Source organism: Triturus cristatus, chromosome 6 (genome assembly GCF_964204655.1).
Source record: "Triturus cristatus chromosome 6, aTriCri1.1, whole genome shotgun sequence".
Taxonomy (NCBI): domain Eukaryota; kingdom Metazoa; phylum Chordata; class Amphibia; order Caudata; family Salamandridae; genus Triturus; species Triturus cristatus.
This window is the reverse complement of record NC_140589.1, coordinates 1,331,631,204-1,331,652,232: the sequence shown is the minus strand read 5'-3', so window position 1 is coordinate 1,331,652,232 and position 21,029 is coordinate 1,331,631,204. Positions and strand designations below refer to the sequence as shown.

The 21,029-nt window shown below is 42.7% G+C and overlaps 1 protein-coding gene across 1 annotated transcript in view; it reads right to left on the bottom strand.

Annotated features, from left to right (window-relative positions):
- SCCPDH (saccharopine dehydrogenase (putative)) overlaps window positions 1–19,991 on the bottom strand; it is a 168,697-nt gene extending 148,706 nt beyond the window's left edge. Inside the window, exon 1 of the mRNA XM_085612341.1 lies at window positions 19,394–19,991. Within this exon, the coding sequence (XP_085468467.1) occupies window positions 19,394–19,607 (214 nt within the window). The 5' untranslated portion in view covers window positions 19,608–19,991. The remainder of the gene's footprint in view (window positions 1–19,393) is intronic.
- Between the last annotated feature and the right edge of the window lie 1,038 nt (window positions 19,992–21,029).

Sequence of the window (21,029 nt, the reverse complement as noted above, 5' to 3'; positions counted from 1 at the left end):
AGTCTGGTTTGCATTTGATAAGGTCAATGGGTAACCCGTATGGGCCAGGAGCTTTGTTGCCCACACTCTGTTGGAAGGCTTCTTCCACCTCAGACAGGGTTATCTGTATTCTAGCTGATGGCCCAGACTCAAAGCGGCCCATCCGCCTCTTGTATGGGGGCGGCATAAATCTTTGTGAAATGGTTTACCCATGACTTACCTGTAATGGTGCAGCTAATGGGAGTTAATAGCTGCCCCATGGATCGCAAGTCTTTCACGGCTGTCCAGAACGTGTCACCCTTCGATAATGCTGCCCAGCGGTCTTTTAGAATTTCTCCTTTCCGATTGATGATCGCAGTTTTAAACCTCTGCCTGGCTAGTTTCACTTTACGGTTACACCTTGGGTTAGATGACACGGCTCTGCACAGTTGTCTATTTGCCTCAGAGCACTCGTGGTCAAACCATCTCAGGTTGTGTTTCGCAGGAGGGATAGATTTTAATAAAAGGGTTTTCATTGCTAGGCAAAGTTTGGTGAAATCTTGAACAGCCTCAGAGTATGGATCCTAGGCTGATAACCAAGAATTTATGAGATGCATATTAGACTTCACCAGTGCCTGAAACAGTTCATTATTAATATCCCTCCATACTAGTCTTAAATTATCAGTGGAGGGCATTAGATGCCTGGCCCTACATTCGGAAGTAAACAAGGGCCGGGGGGCTCGTCTCAACATTTTTGATTGGATTAGGATCCCCTTGGCTCAAGGCAATAACTTTTGCTTCCATTAGATGGTCTGCGAGGAAGGGGCCAGTAAAAACAAAATCTATAGCGGAAGAACATCCCCTTCCTCTGAATGTAGGCTCAGGATGGCTATTAGGGTGTGATACGCCCACGATGTCCATGACATTTGGTAAGGTTGTGTATACTAAAAAAATGCGACCAGCTCTACACCCCTACGACAGGTAGGGCCGGAGTAGCGAAACCCTGTGCTATGTGTTGTGTCCATTAGTTTCGCATTAAAATAACTTCCTAAAAGAATGGCAATTGTTTCCATTGAGTCATGCTGTCAATTTTGATTAGAAATAAAATCAAAAAGCTTAATAAAATTCCCTTTGGGAATGGAGTAGAAATCATGGTTATAAAAATGAATCAAACAGAAAGAGACTCTCCTTTTATACAGTAAAGCTTGGAAATTGCAGCTATTTGTTGGTAAAACCGTAATGCTGCCACCAGCTGCAATATTGATCCAAATGGATAAGCCCCCGAAGGGCGACCAGGTTTGGGAATAGGGGGTACGGTGTTATAACAATGAAACCCATTAAGGTGTTGTTCTTTGGTGGCCCAAGTATCTTGGAGCATAACTATGTCCTGTTCATTTATTAAACGTAGCCAGTCCGGATCGCCAAGCCTAGACAAGAGGCCTGCTACGTTCCAGCTCATAATACTCAGATCTGTGTCTGCCTTAGCCATGGTTATAACTGGCTGGTCATCTAGCGCATCAAGAGGAGGAAGGGGTACATACTCCAGTGAATTATCCAAAGGGTGTGATTGATATTCCAGTAAGGATGATTGTCAATCCTGAGTATCTAAGTCTGATAAGTCCTAGAACCTATTGAATAACGGGGGAGGGCCAGACTCGTTTGCAATATGCCTAGATGGGGGTTTGTCGAAGTAACCCAGAGGGAGCGCACAGATCCTGGAACTTTGGGTAAATGTTTGCTCACAGAATCTTAATAGGCAATGAACCATATAGGGCCTGCGAAAATTGATCACGATACAAATCGCCATCTATGTTCTTGGGACACTGACCAACCCACCCGACTCTGCGGGCCATAAGAATCTCATTCATAACAGATAGATCAAACCTTTTATGGTTTTTTTACCAATCCACAGTCCTATTATGTAGATCAGCCCAGGACTCCCTCTGGTCCTCTTTAAGGGTCGGAACGCCGGCCAGAACTAGAACATAAGGGCAGGTGGCTGGGGGTAGCCACAAAACATCAGTATTCGGTCTCGGACTATTACTCCTTGAGCTATCTATTGTGCCCCTACTCGGTTTGCTTGATGTGGTCCCAAGGTGAAGACATTCAGGGCGAGTACTATGAGGTCCCAAGGGCTTTGTGTGAAGCTCCCGGGATACATCCTGTGTGTTCACCTGTTTGGGAATAGGTTCCAACATAGGGGATACTTTTGCTTTACAGCATGTTGTGCAAGAATTAACAGGAGGAGACTCAGTCTTTGTACGTAATAGATCGTGAAATTCGTAGGGTATGACAAATTAGCATCTGCTGGCATTGGCACCGCCCCCCCCCCCCCCCAACAGTGACATCTGGATGAGAAATTGCCTGAATACCACTGTGATTGTTCATAGCAATGTCCACGCGTTCTAACTTTTCCCAAAGTAAAATGAAATTCATGTCAATCAGTTCTTTGATGTGGGCTAGTACAGTTTCCAGAGCAGTCGCCACAGCAGTAGCAAGGACAGCGTCCCCAATAATATCGCGTCTTGCTGGAGGAGAGACGACATCGGTCTGTGTACTAACAGAGTTGGTTAGGGTTGCTCCGTGGTTGATTAAATGGTTGGCAGGTCGAGCTCCCTTTGTAACTTTGCTTTTTTAAACGCCGGCACCCCTCTTCCGTTTAACCGGAGGCTCTCTCACCTTGTTCTCATCTGGGGGTTTGGATACCCGTGCTCTAGTGGCTGTACTAGGCCCATTGGGGACAGCTATGAGAGGTGAATCCAAAATTGACAAGGGAGGGTCAGGGACAAATTTTGGGGCACTATAGGCAGGCACGTTTGTGGGGTGTCACCCAAATTACGAATACCTAATGACGAGCATCTCTGTAAGGTCGAAGGATCTAAAGAAAGACGCCGTTCTGTCATTTAAATTTCATGGGTCAACAGCGACTCTGCCCTAACAATGAATGCGTCTAAAGTGCCAGCTACCCCTTTGCGCTTATTCATGGTAGGTCCACAAATCGTGAGCAATCAATGGCCCAAGGACGTTGAAGCGAAGCAACGCTAATGACAAAAGTGGAAGTAAGCACAACAGTACCTGAGAGCTGGGGAGTGCAGTTGAGTACTGGTAGCTAAATGTCAGAGGAGGAGCCCAGCCCGGCCTCTTCCGGGCTCGGACGGGTGGTGACGGGCGTGCCCTTGGCCCGGGCTTTGCCCACGCGCATCCCGCACTGCGGGAGTCCCTGCTGGATTATGTAGGCACCTCCTGTCGCTGCTCCCGTGGCGTAGCGTTGGCAGCAAGCGCTGGGCTGCTAGGGAGGCTGGGAGGTGTAGTCCTCCTCCTCTTCACCCCCGGGGTCTCGCTTGCTTCCACGAGCGTGAAGCAGGGCAAGGCAGTAAGGCGGCGGAAATAAAAAGGGCTTCAGAATGAAAGATAATAGGAAAACTGAAACAGCTTTAAAATTGAATATTAAAATATAAAAATAAACTTACATACACTTTTTTGGAGCAATGCTTCTAATATAAAAAAAGATTGCGCTGTCATTTTCTTGCTTGAAGCAAACGAGTAAGCAACATTCAGTGGCAGCATTTTAAAAGGATAACTATAACGAGGTTACGGTTTGACTTATTTTTACATGAATATTCCAGAAAAGAAACACAACGTTTCTTAAAATTACACATCCCTGTAGCACAAATAAGCGCACTTATACAAGACTATGGCAAATGTATACAAAACTACAGCCGAGTCAGGCAAACACCTATGTTGGTAATGTATGCTAGGGTGTTCCAACTGGTGGGGTACATTGAGACTGCAGTTCATATTACCACCACAACACAGAGTGTCTGCACGTGATGTCACGTGCAAAGACACTGTTCCTATTGGTGGGGCACAGTGAAACTAGATTTCCCATCAGTGTTGCAAAATTGAACGACAAGGACTGCAGCTGTCCACAAATGACGCCACAGGTATGCGACATAATGACAATATACATCATCATCAATCTTTATTTCGACATGTAGTCATAAAAGTAACCATACAATTATCAATACAAATACAGTACAATAGGTAAAAATATACGGCACAGTGAGAGAGTGTAAGATAAAAAAAATATATATAATAATAATAATAAATCGATAATAAAATGGATATACCGGTTGATACAACAGGTAATTGACATCGCCCATGGAACATGCCAATATTAATAGTCGATGCAAGGTGACTCCATACAATCTAGAATATTAAAGTCCATTCTCAAAGCATCTAGGGTACTAGTGTGGGGGTATGGTTACGGGCAGGATTGTCACAAGTCCTTCTTATCCTCCACATGGCTGAGAGAAAGGATGAGACAGCAAAGACTATTATAATAGTTAAGTCTGTTTTAAAAACTCGGTAGGCGTGCATACAATGCGTGAACCCCAGATTCTTACATACGGGGACAATCCAAGACTTTCTGATCTTATTATATGCAGGACAAAAAAATAATATATGCAGCTCAGTTTCCTGGTCTGCATCGCAACCAGGACAATTTTTTGGAGCGAACGGAGACCATTTACTCGTAAAGGCTCTTATAGGTAAGGAGCCGTATCTCCACTGCAAATACAATTTCCTTGCAAGGTGAGGTCTAATAACATTCAGGACATCCTCAAAATGGTAAAAATCTTTAGAGATTAAAAAAGTTTGTGTTAAAATGGAAGATTGAGATTTTAGAATTAAGACAGTGAATTTAGATTCATAATACAGATTAGCCAGGTGCTTTCGTGAGACAGTGGTGCATGCTGTCACCGGGTCAGTCCACAGCTGTGGAAGGCCTATTTTCAACAATTCCTCCTTAACATACCTGAACCAGGGATGTTTCCCTGCGTTGGGTAATCCCAGGACTTCCATAAATTCTTTCCTATAGTCCTGGAGCTCTGGAGTAATCCAGATCCTCCGCCAGAATGTTAAAGGTTTGAGACCCAGTTCTTCATCTATGGATCTGAGGCCCAAATCGAGTCTCAAAGGCAATAGAGGAGTACTGGGAGGGAGGGCCAGGAGATGCCTTAGAAATTTACTTTCTGTAACTGTAATCTCTGAGCGGCAATTACAACCCCAAAGTTCTCCTCCATAAACAGCTCCACCCCTTGCCTGCGATTTATATATTTCAAGGGGTGGACCAGTTGGTTTAACACATGATTTATTTAGGAGTTTTATAATCCCCCCCTGCTGATTGAGCTAATTTCAGTTGGGCTTTGATTTGATGAGGCGCCCATGTCATTGTTTCATTTAAAATGAGCCCCAGGTACTCAAAGATCTGGACCCTTTCCAGGGTAATTCTCCCTATACTTGGGTTAGAACGTGTCATTGTTGGTGAATTAAAAATCATGTATTTAGTTTTGAGGGTGTTTATTTCTAAACCCCGATCCACACAAAACGTCTCAAAACCATCCAACACTCATTGTAAGCCCATAGGTGACTTCGAAAGTAATAAAGTGTCATCTGCGAACATAATCGCAGAGACCCGGGAGCCGGCAAGTTTAGGGGCATCGCTGTAAATAACCTCGTTCAGCTGTGCGAAGACTCCGTTGACGTAGATACAGAATAGGGTGGGAGCCAAGACAAACCCCTGTCTGACTCCCCTGTCAACGGGGAATCTAGATGTTAATACTCCGTTTTTCCCACACCTGACTTGTGCGAAGTTTCCCTTATGCAGTCGAATTATCATATTCAATAAGGGTTCAGGAATGCCCAGTTGTTGTAAGACAGACCACAATTTGGCCCTGGGAACCAGGTCGAACGCCGCACGTAAATCCACAAAAACAGTATACAACGAGCCACCCTCAACTTTAACAGTTTTCCAAAATAGCATAGTCAAGCGGAAAATCTGGTCGATAGTAGACACGTTCTTCCTGAAAACTGCCTGGTAAGGGCTCAGGATGGAGAATTCTTCTGCCCAGTCCCTAATGCGATCTAAAATTAGCCTTGCAAAAAATATTTGGGGTACGTCAATAAGGCTGATAGGCCTATAGTTGGTTGGGAGTAGAGGCGAGCCTTTCTTAAAGATTGGGACTATCTCGGCTCCCAGCCACGTACTAGGTATGGCCATACGCTTCTGGACTGCATTAAGTAAAGCCGTTGGATAGGGAGCCCAGATCTTAGGGAGCCCAGATCTTAGGTTCATGTTTAAAGAGGTCACCGGGGAGTTTATCCAGCCCAGGTGCTGTACCGGCTGGAAGTTTGGATAATATAACAAGGACCTCTTGCTCCCTGAACTCATCCCCATATTGATCAATAGAAGATTTAAACAGTGGTACCCCCTGCTCCTTTACATTAACAGAATGATCGGCACCATAAAGGGAGGAAAAATGGTCTTCCCAAACAGTGGCAGCAATATTGGGTGCAATGGCCAATGAAGGATCAGACGACCCCGTGTTAACAATTTGCCAGAACTTCCGTGAGTCTTTTGTTTTTAATGCTAAAATCAAATTTTCCCAGTTGTCGTTGTCCCACTCCATCTTGGCATGATGAATTAATTGCTTATATTCTGATCTTTTTTGTCTTATTAGCGCCTTATTGTTGTGGATTTCACAGCCTTGAGGAGTTCTGTTTTTGACTTCCTACAGGCAGTATTATACCAAGTGGGTTTTATGCCACTCCTGCTCACTTCGGGCGCTATAGGATTAAAAACATCATCCAAAATGGTAATTAATTCCTGATTTATTTACACGTAACATATTGACCAAGTGTCAACAGGACAACATACGGGTTTATGAACTCATGAGGCGATCTGGCAAAAAAGGTATGTACAAACATAAGAATAAGATATAACTCCGCTATTTATAGAGACCGCAAGACTAACCTTTCCCTGTCAGTTCTGCGACTTTCTCCAGTCTTATCACATCTAGCAGGAACTTATTGCTCACAACTCGCTCCTCCATAACACAAGTAATGTGCATAGGATAGGCGTGTGTCAAAAAGGCTAATAGCTTTAACAGCGATCAATATTTAGAAGGTTGTTTTAAATCAGAATAATGCATAGAGTGCAATTTGTCACGGGTGGCACCAGTGTGCTGTCTTACTAGATGAAGGTAGGACATGGATTTCGTAAATATAAATTTCTCAATAACCAACAAATGATACCTACTAAATTGTCTGTCCTGCTATGTAAAGGATGAGAAATTACTCAGCAGTTGTGAGCGTCATTTGGTGTCTAACTTTCCACTCCTGACGTTCGTATAGTAATATGTTTTTGGTTAGTTATTAAGCTGCTCCAGGCCACCCAGACCGACAGACACAGTATTGTGTGCTTTTTCCTTCCATTCTTAAAATATAATAAACTCCACTATTATAGAGTGAGGAAATTATTATTTACAGGATCATAGCGTTGATTAAGGCCTTTGAACATAATTGGGATTAAAATAGGCACAAAAAAAATGGATTATCTGTAGAGCCAGGTTATGTCATAAATCCCGAGGATTCTTTATAAAAAAAAAAATATATAAAAATTCAAAATCCCCGTTAGACAACGTGAATAAAATGGCCCCGTTTATGTATTAAAGTTTAGCAAACACTCATAAAACCAGCTCGTTCATTCGGGACAACCTGAACAAAGTCCATCTTCGCTTGAATCCTTGATAAAGAGGAACCCAAGGACGGAGGGAAATATGAGGAACAATTTAAGTAGTTATTATCAACTGTTTGGTAGAAACTCCTTCTCTTGTCCACCCTTCCTTAGGGGTTATATGTCATTTTCGTGAATATTTCACTCACAAATAATAATATTGGACTTTTCCAAAGTACTAGCCTATTCACTCCAAGTTGCTCGTTTTAGATACCGGGCTGAAAGTAAGCAAAGTTTACTGTACCAGAGAATGTGTGTTTTTCTTGGTGAACTATTTTAAAGCAAACAAGTTTAATCGCATTCAGATTCTAAAAGAGAACACAATGTTGCCGTATTCAGCCATTGGCAACTTGAAATGGTAATGCAAACATGCTGATGAGGGTAGATCATATTGGGATCTTGATGCAGGGGCGACACAGACCCACATCTACGTCATCAGTCTCACTTCACGTGTTCTATTCTTCTCCACGCTTTCAAACTGGTCAGAACTGACAAAACGGGTAGAGCGCAGGATGAAGCAGAAAGAGCGACTGTGAGAAGTTCAATATTTTAAATAGCATTTTCTCACTCGAATTGTAGCCGCCTGCAATCAATGCATAATTTATAGAGGCAGGGTCGAACGTTTTGTACTGAGAGTATGCTACAGCGGCCCTAGATATCTAGGTGGAAACCTACAAACAGGTGTTCCAGCATACAGAGCTGCATCAATCTCAAAGTCAGAAGAAAAGGTCTGAAACTGTAGCATGGCATTCTTGAAAGACTAATCCTGTAGTTGGCACCCGGTGAGGCACTGCATGCCACACAAATGCAGACTATTTGCTGCACAGGAGCTCATTAAGCATAGCAACAAAAAATGATTCCGCACAATGTTTGCCAGCCTAAAGTCATTTGTAGTGTTAGAGTTTTCAAAGCTTGTATTGTTCTACCTCTGCTATCTGAAGAAATGCTCATTCAAAACAGATCAGCTAAACATTGTTATCGTCCACCAGGCAGACATGTTCTCATCCATGGGCACATTTAGAACAATGCAGACCAAATATAGAACTTTAAAGATCTAAGATGCAATGCAACCACATTATACATGTGTGCTTAACCATAAGCACTGTGTAATCGCTCAAACCCGATGTTTACCTCAAAGTTTAGCATAATGGTTTCAAAAAATAGACAGAGCCCTGTTAGTCGAGGGCAGATTGTGGCACGTTAAGCTGAACTACTGTTTCAATGCCATGTGGCCTTATATGCTGAATTTATAGCACCTGCAGGCTACTGTCACTGAAAGGGAAAAAGCAACGTCCCCACTGAAGAGTAAGCGAGATTTGAACATGCCACAGCCAAAGTATGTGCCAATGAGCCTGGCATCCTCAAGGACACCCCAGGCAATGAACAAATGGCAAGATTTTCTCATACACTGTACAGTCTTTGCGGTCCAACAGCCAATGAACAGCAAGTTCTCAAATCCATCTGAATAAAGACTCTCCAGGGAAAATCTGGACCAATGGCCTCTCTAGCAGCACAACACGCAATAATAAAAAAAAATGTATGCCTCCCAGATGAGGACGCAAACAACTACTGTACCAATGAAGAGGTCTTATGTCATCGCAAAGGCAAAACTTCTTTAGTCAAGAATGGCAGATACAGTCAACTAAATGTCTTGTAGTTCCCACTAATCTGTAGGATCGGCGCATCTGTGGACAACATAAACTTTGGGTGAGGGGCCTAGACTGATTCCATGCACCCCCGTTGTATATGCTGGCCTAGAGACCAGCTAGCTCACAGTGCCAGCATAACCCCCCCCCCCCCACCCACCCACCCAAACAGGCAGCAAATGATTTCTTGCAAACACTGATCATGAAAACCCTGATCCCTCAGGGATAGTGGTAACAGATCTAGAACCCTTTTGCTCAGTCACTTGTGCGCTCTTGTTCTCAGAGAAGTATAAAGAATACACAATGGGACGTTTTCAATATATTTATTGAACCAATGTTATTCATGTTTAGAATACATGTGCTGCGATAATCAGCAGACAGAAGCAAATGAAAGCGATTGCAAGCACCAAAAGAATGAATAGTAGATATAGTTCTACCATGGTGCCAAAACAATGCATATATGCATGCATATAAAATAAGGCAATTATCAAACATACTCCTACCATGCAATCCCTACTCCATGTGCGTCTAGAGCATTGGTATTCACAAACATTTTCCCACAACGTTTGGTTTTCGTTGTGGCCGAGGGCCGCACTGATGCCAGCAGGGGGGGGGGGAATGTTAAGTCGGTGTAGGGAAAGCAAAACATGTATATTTAGTGGCTGAACTCAATTGCGCAAGGTGAAACTAGAAAACCTGGGCAATTGTTTCCTACTTTTACTTCATTATCACATATAAGAGGATCTCGAAATGCAAATCTTCAGAATGCGTGCTGTTCAAACCTATCTCCTATGCTTAGATGTAATCACAAATGGCATTGTTGTCAGGGTGGGCGTAGAGGGGCATGAACGTTTAAATTAGTGTTTGAAAAACATCATTTTAAGAAAAAATACTTTTGAATGCACTGCTATAATTTGGATTTACTAAGGTGAAATAGTTCTACAGGTCAATGAAATACACTTTTTGAATTTTGAAAAGATAATAATTTTTATACACATTTGCGGTCTTTAAAAATGAAGGCGTTACTAAAGTTAAAGGCCTAGTTACTTCCTTTCTCTAACTACAATTAACCTTTAAACAAGTGCTTGCTGTATATTAAAAAAATATATGTCATGTTAGTGCTGAGTCGAGTAAACAGCAGCCCAGTGCTGCTACTGTCCAGGGGCCACATATAAAGGCCAGGAGGGCCCCCTCCCTCCACGGGATGATCGAACCCCATTACCTGGCGGGAAAGAATGTAGGACCCTGTTTTGGTCACAAGTGGGACACCCCTCACAGAGATATCAGGCAGCTGCTTGGCGAAGCCTCAGCATGCAGGGACCACTTGACATCAGCTCAAGTGTCTCCTCTGCCAACCCCCAGAAATGCTTCTTTATTTGCTGTTCATGGGATCTTAAGAAGGCGGCAGCCTGCTCTTCATACTGAGAGAACCTGCATTAAATCTCTAAATCCTTAAATTAGTTCAGGAACCACAAGCTCAGCTGTTTCCAGGGTTTCCAAACAACAGCTGCCTTAAAGAGGACTTGAACAAGACAAGAGAACTTCTGTCGCTATCCAGCCCTAAATCAACATCGTGATTAGGGAAAGCCTTCCTGTTGTTCTCACCTTTTCCCAAAGAGAATCGATCCCAGCAAGCAAAACCTGAGAAGCAAGCAGAAAGAATCTGAATAACCGTCTGGAAGAACTGCTACTGGGCAGGCTGACTGAGCTAGCTCCAGGACACCTGGCATCAGACCATTTGAGGGCAAATAACGCATCATCCCCAAGGTCACACTCTACCCCGTTTGTTGCTCCAGGCTAGCTTGTTCCCAGACACCCAAGAACCACAGCTGCAAGCAACTGTGAACGGAGGGCTTAGTAAACAAACACATCCACCTCAGAGATCTGGATTTGACCTAATGGTCACAGATTCAAATATCAATAGGTCTGCTCAGCCTTTCAGTGGTCCAAAATCAAGAAAATACAGACCACCGAGTTGAGTAACCATAAACCTCTAGTGTTCAGTGCAAAAATTCTCAAAGGGGTTGTTATGAAATACTCCAGGATCGTTATTGAGTAGAAAGGTCTTTATTGAAGAAAGTAGCAACAGGAAATATAACCGGTCAGCTTCACGTCCAGGAACAGTCTGAACCGCTCTTTGCCTGCTCCACGTTCCATGGAACGTGGAACGTGGAACCTGCATGAGGCAGCATGACACGATAGTATCAAAGATAACATAACACATCCCCTTTTCTCAATAAACCAAGAAAAGCACAAAGCACTATATTAAGGCAAGAAAATACTTAAAATGATAATGCAAAACAACAACGAAAGGTACAATGCAACGAAAGGTGCAATGCTAAAATACAAAGCATACCAGGAACATAAAAAAAAAACTAAAAACAACAGATGTAATGAAATGTAACACACATCACAAAGGAAAATTTTCAGAAATGTAATCCTTTAGCCAAACCGGCGGTCTTCTTTCCCGCTTGTGATGTGTGAGATCAGAATCAGAAGTAACTTCATTAGTATTCACATTAAGAGGACAAGAGGCCTGTAACGAGGTGCTGGAAACATCAATTTGTTCACAAGTGGACGCATTTGCATCAGAAAGAACATTAGGAATCACATTTACATTGTCATAAGCACAGACCTTGTCCGTGCAATCTTCTAGATCAAATAGTGGAGGCACATCACCTGTGCAAGTAGAAGGTGCAGGACATTTAGCAATTCTCTTGAGATTCCACACTTTACCATCAGACAAACGAACAGAATTATTCAAAAGTTTAATAACCTGTAAAGGTTCAAAAAACTTGCTAACCTCTTTTGCAACCTTGCCAGGTTTCCCAACTCTCACCCACTGCCCAATTGTTATATCAGGTAGTTTAGTATTGTGTTTAGAATCATACCAATCCTTCCTTTTAGTTTGAAGAGTGACAGCTTTCTCTCTGACATCCTCTTCAGACCAATGCACTATGCTGTGTTTGAATAACCAACCAGGTGTAAATTTTGTAGTTGGATTCCTTCCTCGCATTAAAACAAATGGTGGATATCCAGTGGCTTCACAAATAGATACCCTATAAGCCCAAACCATTTTCATAACCTGTGTCTCCCAATCGCCATGCTTAGCAGCCATTTGAATAGTGTTTTTTATGACTCTGTTGAAACGCTCAACCATTCCATTACTATTTGGGTTGTAAAGTGCTGTAGTTTTGTGTTTAATGCAAAATACTCTTTGGCTCTGTTTGACATAAATTGAACACCGTTATCACTAAGCAGAACCGAAGGAATACCTTCAGATTGAAAAGATTTGTCAAGGAATTTAAGGACTGACTCAGTATCAGCTCTAGAAACTACTTTAACTATGGGCCATCTAGAGAATAAATCCATTAATACCAGAATGAATTTTTGTTCATTGCCTACAGGACCCATAATGTCTATCGCGGTATGTTCCCAAGGAGAGCTAGGTCTTGACATCACACCTAAAGGGGGATTACACATAACCAGAGATTTATCAGCTACTTTGCATATATCACATTTGCGAACAAATAGCTCAGTTTCAGCGTCGATGTCAGGCCACCAAAATGAAGCTTTGACAGTTTGTTTAGTACGAACAATGCCAAAGTGACCTTCATGACACAGGGCTATTATAGACGTACGTAAACTTTTGGGTGGAATAACTCTTTCTCCTCTCCATATATTGTCCCCCCGGATGCTCAACTCCAATCTAACTTCCCAATAGGGTTTTAAAGGATGATTTTTTCCCAATTTCCTAAGCCAGGATTGAGTAAGATGAGTTTTAACATCACACAACTCACCATCTTTTACATATTCCTCATCCCATTTAGTTTTAGAAGTACCATTATTGCCATAATCGTGAACAAATGCAATCTGAAAAGAGTTCCAGGTTTCATCTTCACACTAATCAAGTTGTTTAGGCATTCTAGATAAAAAAATCGGCCATGTAGTTTTTCTTACCAGGAATGTGTTCAATTGTATAACAATAATCTTGTAGCCTGATTGCTAACCTTGCAACTCTAGCTGACGTATTTATGGTGCCTTCTGTAGTAAGTACTTTAAGAAGAGGTTTATGATCACTGCGTAACGTGAAATGTTTTCCCCACACAAAAGCTCTGAAATGATCAACAGCCCACACACACGCTAATGTTTCTTTTTCAATAACAGAGTATTTCTCCTCAGTAGGTGACAAAGATCTAGAGGCATATGCTATTATATGTTCATTGCCTTCGTCATCAGTTTGTGAAAGAACGGCCCCTAAACCTTTAATGCTAGCATCAGTAGTTATTATACTGTTGGCCAAAGGGTTGAAACTTTTCAACGAAGCAACATTAGTAATACAATTTTTTTATGTCCTCAAAATCTTGTTGACACTCCTGGGACCACTCAAATTTGTTCTTGTTCTTCAATAATTGTCTGATATTGTAAATTCTAGCAGAGAAGTTTTTGATATACTTAGAACAAAACTCAGCAAGACCAATGAAAGATCTTACATCATCCTTGCAATTTGGAGCTGGGGCTGAACTAATCGAATCCACAAGATTAGGTTTGGGTCTAATACCCTTGCTGTCAATTATGTGACCTAAATAGGAAACATTATCACTAGCAAATGTGCATTTTGAGTATTCTACGGTCAAACCTTTAGTATCCAAAATTGATAACACTTCTTGTAGGGTTTTATCATGGTCAGCTTTATCTTTTCCGAATATTAAAATATCGTCCTGAAAGAATTTTGTGTTTTTAATGGTAGAAAATAAGTGGTGCATTAAATGCTGAAAACCAGCAGCAGCAGACGCTAGCCCGAAAGGCATCCTTTTAAATTGGAAACACCCTTGTGGAGTGACAAACGTGGTAAGTTTTTTGCTATCTTTGTGAAGTGGAATCTGGTGGTACGCAGCAGATAAATCCACTGTTGAGAACACTTTTGCACCATCTAATAAGGCTAACATTTCATTTATTTTTGGCAATGGAAATTGATCAATAACTATGTTCTCGTTTAGATGGCGTAGATCCACACATAATCTCAATTTTCCATTGCTGCGTTTAACGACAACTAAGGGGGAAACCCATTCAGAACTCTCTACAGATTCGATAATGTCAGCAGACATTAGTTTATCTAGTTCCTTAGCTACCTCATCTCTTAAAGAAATGGGAATATTCCTGACTCTGTGTATTTTAGGAATTGCATTTTCTTTTAATATAATTTTATGTTCAAACCCCTTAAGTTTTCCTATATTTTTTTTTAAAACTGTCGGAAACGTTTTTAACAGTTTTTCACCTGTTTTGGTGCCTTCATCCATAACTAGAACTTGTTCGTCAGAGTTTGGATCTAAAATTATGTGTAAATTCTTTTGATCCTTCCATCCGAGAACAGATGGGCCCTTTTTTGAAATGTATAACTTTCCATAAGCTTGGCGATTTTTTAATACAAATTTAAACCAACGATAACCCAGAATGTCAATCTTTTCTCCCCCTTATCCTTCAGGGTCTATGTCGGAAGCAAATAATTTTGAACCCACCTTGCTAATGAACTGTTTCTGCCACACCTCATTTACTATAGAATAAGGTGAGCCAGAATCAGCATATACTTTAACACGCACCCGACCAATGTGAATCCAACACTCGGGTTTGTTTTCAATTATGAGGCATCCATCTCTTATGTTTAACATTAATTTCTTTTTAACGGCACCTGAACATTCAGAAATAGAATCATCATTGCTGCTAGCATCACTATCTGAATTTTGTTCCTCCTGAATGCATTTGACAGCACTCGTTTTTCTCCTGCAGGATTTTGTATAGTGCCCATACAATCCACATGTACTACATCTAGCTTTCCTGGCAGGACAGGATTTCGCAAACGCTAAATGTTCTAAACTACCACACCTGTAACATTTGGGAGGTCCGGTATGAAACTTATACTTGTTACCTCCCTCTATTTTAGTTTTACCAAAAACATTTTTTTTAGCACTGGATTTAATTTTGGCTACAGTTTCTTTAACCGCCTCATCTGTTTTCAAGGCATTGGCACACCTGCTGGAAGTCTCAGCTTTGCGGACAATAGCTAGGATGTCATTAAGACACGAATCACCATTTATCCAGAGACGCTCCTGAATAGCAGGGTTGGAAGCGTGCATAACAACTTGGTCACGTACTAAATCTTCCAACAATGCTCCAAAGGCGCAATCAACCGCTAGTTTCTTTAACTCACCAACAATCATCCACTGATTCACTTTTTTGTTGTTTTCTCTGAAAAAACTTATAACGCGTAATGCCAATACATACTTTTGGTGCAAAATACTTATCTAAGTTGGTAAGTGCAGCTAAGAAAACATTACTGTCACCATCGCCAACGGTTTTGTTCATTTGGTTATACGTTTTTAAACCATGGGGACCTAAAGAATGTAACAGGATCCGCTTTTTGTGTTGAGCAGCCATTTTCCCATCAGAGTCTACAGTTTCGATGTAATTCAGGAAATATTCTTTCCATTCTGTCCATTTGAGAGATGGCTCGGAACCTGAAGACCAAAAAGCTTGAGGATGACTGAGTGAAAAGGTTTGTTGGCTCATTGTGGCAAAACGAGTATTCAGTCAAAAATGAATGTGGGTTACGTTGTAAAGAAAGCAAACACACCAGAGAAGTGAACTGGAAAGAAATAAAAACAATAAACCAAGAACAAATCCGATGAAGTCTCTAGTTTAAATGCAAAGCAAAGTGGAATTGTTCAGTGAGAGAAAAAAAAAAAATCCTACACTGTCCATACTTCACCACTTAAATCCAGACCATTTTTCACTCGTATGTGGTAATGGAATTATGATAGTTGAACTGTCGTTGTAAAACTGTAAAATATCAACAACAATAAAAAAAAATTTTTTTAACTTTACTTTTTTTTTTTTTAAACTTCTTATTGTCCAAAATCAACATTAAAAATAGTGCTATAGCGATTATTAGTGCTGACTGACCGGTTCCTTTAAACGCCTCCTCAATTGTAGGCTAATCGCAGCACAGACGAGAGAAATCTTCTTTCTTTTTTTTTTACAAGACGCGACCTCCCCAATTCAAAATGGCCGCTGCGCGATGACGTGAAGACGCGCTATTTCCTGTATGCGCAAGCAGTCACTGACGCGCTACGTTCTTAGAAGACAGAAGAACGTTTCGCGCGAAGCAGTGCAAGCATAATACCCTGGCCGCGAGCACGATTCCACGTTGCTAAGCGATGGCACAGTTCAAACTGGCAACAGACGCCTAGATAACGGTAGGCTGGTTTCTTGATAATAAAATAAACTTTCGCTCACCGTTTCTGTGGTCCGATGCTCGCGTAGGTGGTAAATACAGCGCTCACGTTTGTCCATTAGAAATCATTTCCTGCATTTTCTGAAGACGGAAGAAAAAAAAAAAAATTCCGCTTGGTGAACCGGAGCAAATCCTCTATGGATTCCGTTTTTTATATCCCGATCGTCGCCAATTTTGTTATGAAATACTCCAGGATCGTTATTGAGTAGAAAGGTCTTTATTGAAGAAAGTAGCAACAGGAAATATAACCGGTCAGCTTCACGTCCAGGAACAGTCTGAACCGCTCTTTGCCAGCTCCACGTTCCATGGAACATGGAACGTGGAACCTGCACGAGGCAGCATGACACGATAGTATCAAAGATAACATAACAGGGGTGAACGTGTTATTTACAAATACACATGTTGTGTTATGTTATATTCTCCATGTGCTTCGCTGCCAGCAGCAACCATACTACACCTCATGCTCAGGGACTGCAAGGGAAAGACTCAGAAGACAAGCACCAGAGTCCAGCAGCAGCAGAGATACTCCAATACAGGCCCACACATGCTGAAGAACACATTAGGAGTTTACCAAAATTGCCATGGGCAACAGGTATGTAGTTGTTCTTGCAGGGACGTTTAGAACCTTGACATGTGGTAAGAATCTTTAAGTTGAAGGAGGCCAAAGATCTGAGTTGATGCCAGTTGCCAGACACTTTGAGGTGTTTTTATGTTAATAAATGCTTAATTAGGGGAAGGGGGCATGCCAGCCCCTTATCATGAGCTTTCTTGGGCCCCAGGGACCCCATCACCCTAGGCCACAGGTGGGTGCCCCAGTACCCAACCGGGGCACCCACAAACCACACATTAGGGGCAGCTGGGGGAGCCCCCGCGGCCCCAGTCCTCTCTCCGCAGGATGCTGGAACCAGCACGGCTCCCATCCAGAGGGCAGGAGAAATATCTGTTCTTTTCCCCCTGGCAGTGAAGCAAAACAGAAGTCTGCTCCCAGCTGGTGGGAGCAAGTTAAATCTCCAGCCTGGTGGGGGCACACTTACCTTCCCTGCCAGCACTACTGCAGGCAGGATAGGTAGGTTTCCTCCCATCTGGCGGGAGAGTTAAAAATTGCTCCCACCAGGCGAGAAAACAGGAACCAAGTTGGCCAAGGGGTTGGGATACTTGGGCCTTTAAAGGCTGAGGGAGGGGAGGCCGTGTAGCCCACTTCCATTTTAATATGCTATGTCCCCGGAGGATGGTGTCCCTGAGGCCTTTTTAAGGTATGCATGGCTACCCTCCGCTTCAATAAAATATTGGCCCTAGGGAATGGCATCCCCAGGACCTCTTAGCGGCGATCCAATTTAAAAAAAACATTTTTGCCACCAGGTGGAGTCCCTCTGGGACCCCATCACACCACCAGGCCTAGAGGATCAGGGTGTTTCTATCCAGCCCACTTTGTATTTTTTTCATTTTAGGACTCAGGACTGAGTCCCCGCATCCTAAAATGGTTGCCACCACTTCCTGGTTGATGTGGTGGCAACTAATCAGATCTCAGCAGAAAATCAGTCAGGTCCACAGGAGCCTTCACGCCGTGAAATAAACAGTTTTCTAGCATTAAATATAGTCAGCTTTTATCTGTTATTAAACCCCTAACACTCACCTAAGCTACATTGAGAAATGAAGTGGATATCAGCCGAGAAGTGGGTACTGTAAACAGTGTTTACTCTATAGAGATAGTTTACTCAATACCGCACTGTTTGCAAACAGTGAAACGCTCATGAGAAATACACCACCGAGTATTACAGAAGTATCCACTAAGAACAGTGTACACTCTATGCAACGGTTGGCAAAAAAGACACTATTTACAAAAAATAACTAGCGTATGAAGGTGCTAATGCTCATACTACCTGCAGCCTTCAAAGTGTTGTGAAAACTTAACAGATAGCCCATCTTCTGAAGCAAAGCAAGTGTGTGTATGTGTATATATATATATATATATAGTCATGTTGGCAGTTCTCCACATCACACGAGGTTGCTCCTGAGCGCGTGTGGGAGAATGCCTAGGCTTGAACATTTGGCAGTGAACAGTTGGTCTGTGGCTGAACTAGTAGTGCCCCAGCCGCTCTCCCTCAGGAAGAATAAAACTTTATTTTTGACGATACTAGAAGTGTTGGAGTTGTACTTAACACATATACCATACCAAATCATTCTTACCCAGTGGAGGTCAAACCACAGAAGAATATTATTTGCACTTGCTGCAAGTGTTGTCTGGTTGCGGTGGGTCTGGGCCAACAGGCACTGGTAAACAGCAATGCCAGTTACGGTCAAGTTCCCAAGAACCCAGAGAACAGCCTGCTCCTAGATCAATTATCTTGGGCCAAGCATTTCTGTACTTGGAATGCGAGAATGCTGCACTCCTTTGCACATCACCTAGTATGAGTAATTTGCACTATCGCAGACAGCAATGTATCAGTAAGAGGAGTGCATGAATGCATGCTGTCGCTAGAATTGCCCGTGATGCTATCTTCAGGACCTCCACGCAAGTTCTCAAATTCAGATAAGCAAACTCTATTTGAGAGGGAGGGGTGGCCAACCACCCACTTTAAAGTAACAATAGTAGTTTAGTTAGTTAAAACTGAAATTACAAATATATTCCTTCCTCCAGCTGCAAAACGCAGCCGTTCACGTAGAGCGTTCTCTTTGTGAATTTGAAGAGTTTGGAGATGCAGGCATCATTTTGTTTTTTTCTAAACGGTTATCAGACAGGCAATAACTGCCTGCTTAGTGTGGTCTGAGTTCAATGCACTGGTATTATATTATTTAACAGAATAAAGCCCTGATATGGAGTTGGTTTATTTATTCCCTCGTGCCAACTGCGAAACGACAGTAAGCGCTTTTAAAACCAACCATGCCCTTGCTGCACCCAACGTAACTATCTCGGCCCCTTACCCAGCTTATCAGCCGCACGTTGCAGGACTCCCTCTAGCCGCTGTCGATTTCTCCCTGCCACGGCCCAGCGCAGCGCTGAAACCCTGAACTCCTCCTCGGACGCCACCCGTGCTAGCTCTTCCACCACGAACTGGCCAGTGAAACCAGAGGCTCCAAACACTGCCACCTGGTAGGGTCTGCAAGAGTCGTCCGCATCGCCGCCTCGGGTAGTCATGGTGACATGCACGAGAGAGCGTCGAGGGTCTCCGAATTAAGAAGCAAAGAAGACACGGTTCTGTGTGCAAGCTCGATGGTCAAGTCAATAGGAAATGTGCCAACCAATTGCTTGCGCGGCTCTCCGATCACGTGACGGCGCGTGCTGTAGGTCGAAGGTTAAAGTCTTTTAGTCACGGTAGAGAGAGACAGAGGAGCTGGGTGTGTACGGTACCCAGTGCCGCGGGAGCAGTAGCCTTTCAAAGGGCTGACATCGGCAGCCATGTTATATGCAGGCACACGTCTCATTTATTCAAAGTTCTAGAAAAGTAATGCACCTAACACGCTAGCGTGTATGACAGAACAGATGCCACGTTCACGAACCTGCATTTACGTAATGTCCTGTAACGCAAAACGGCCTGAGCTGCCGACTTTGAAACGGGGCAACCAGATTCGAGTCTTAATAGTCGGCTCTACATCCTGTGATTCTGGGCAAATCGTTTGATCTCCCTGTGCCTACCAAAAATGAATGTGTCCTTGTGAAATGTAGCTGGTGCTCCTGTAAAGCGCTCTGATACCTTCGTGTCGAAGTTAGTGCTATATAAAATAAAAATAAAAAACTGTTTGGTGGCGTCAGTTTAATATTCAAGAGCGGGTGAAGGGTACAGAGAGTTAACTGAATAAACGTGCAGTAGAATCAGTTTTGGTAGTGCATTAAAAAAGTATGGGAACTGTGATCTGCGCAAAGAGGGGTGGGGTGAGTGAGCGTGGTGGTGGGGGTCAAAGGGGTGGGTCAAACGTTCGGCCGATTCATAATGGTAAACAGACAAAATCTTACTTTGCGTCTTTCGGTAATCATAAAGAGCATTTGCAAATAATAAATGTAGACTTGTTTAGGTTAAAGTTTTTTTTTAAACTTATTTTTTATTGCAACACTGCAGAGATATTTGCGTGTCAGCCTTACAGTTTACAATGTGTCAGCGGTAGGGTTATATCACAGCAGTCTACCTGGGTGTCCTTATGCTCCATTCAATAGTTTCATTGCTGGGCACATGGTAACTATACGGTTTATAAAGCCTTCCCCGCCCAGGACAAATAGGCGCAGCAATATTTAAAACGTATAGTCACAAAATAAAAATAACAAAAAGAAGCCTGGCACTGATCAGTGGCGGAAAACCATCCCATAGGGGATAGAAAGTAGGACATCTAGAGCAGGACTATCAAACGGGCAACAGAGGTTTCAAAGGAAGCAGGTAGCTAGCTTTTCTGCTCTCCAGTGAAAGCTATTTCTATATGTGAAGGTGGGGGTTCACTCCATTCTCTGGGTTCGGCGTAGGGGTGGTATGACCTGACGTCTGCATTGAGCCCTCCTCCCTCTCATTCTGGCCCTCCGCTGACTTTAGGAGAGCAAATTTGTACCTCATATGGGTTCCTTTTTTGGTGT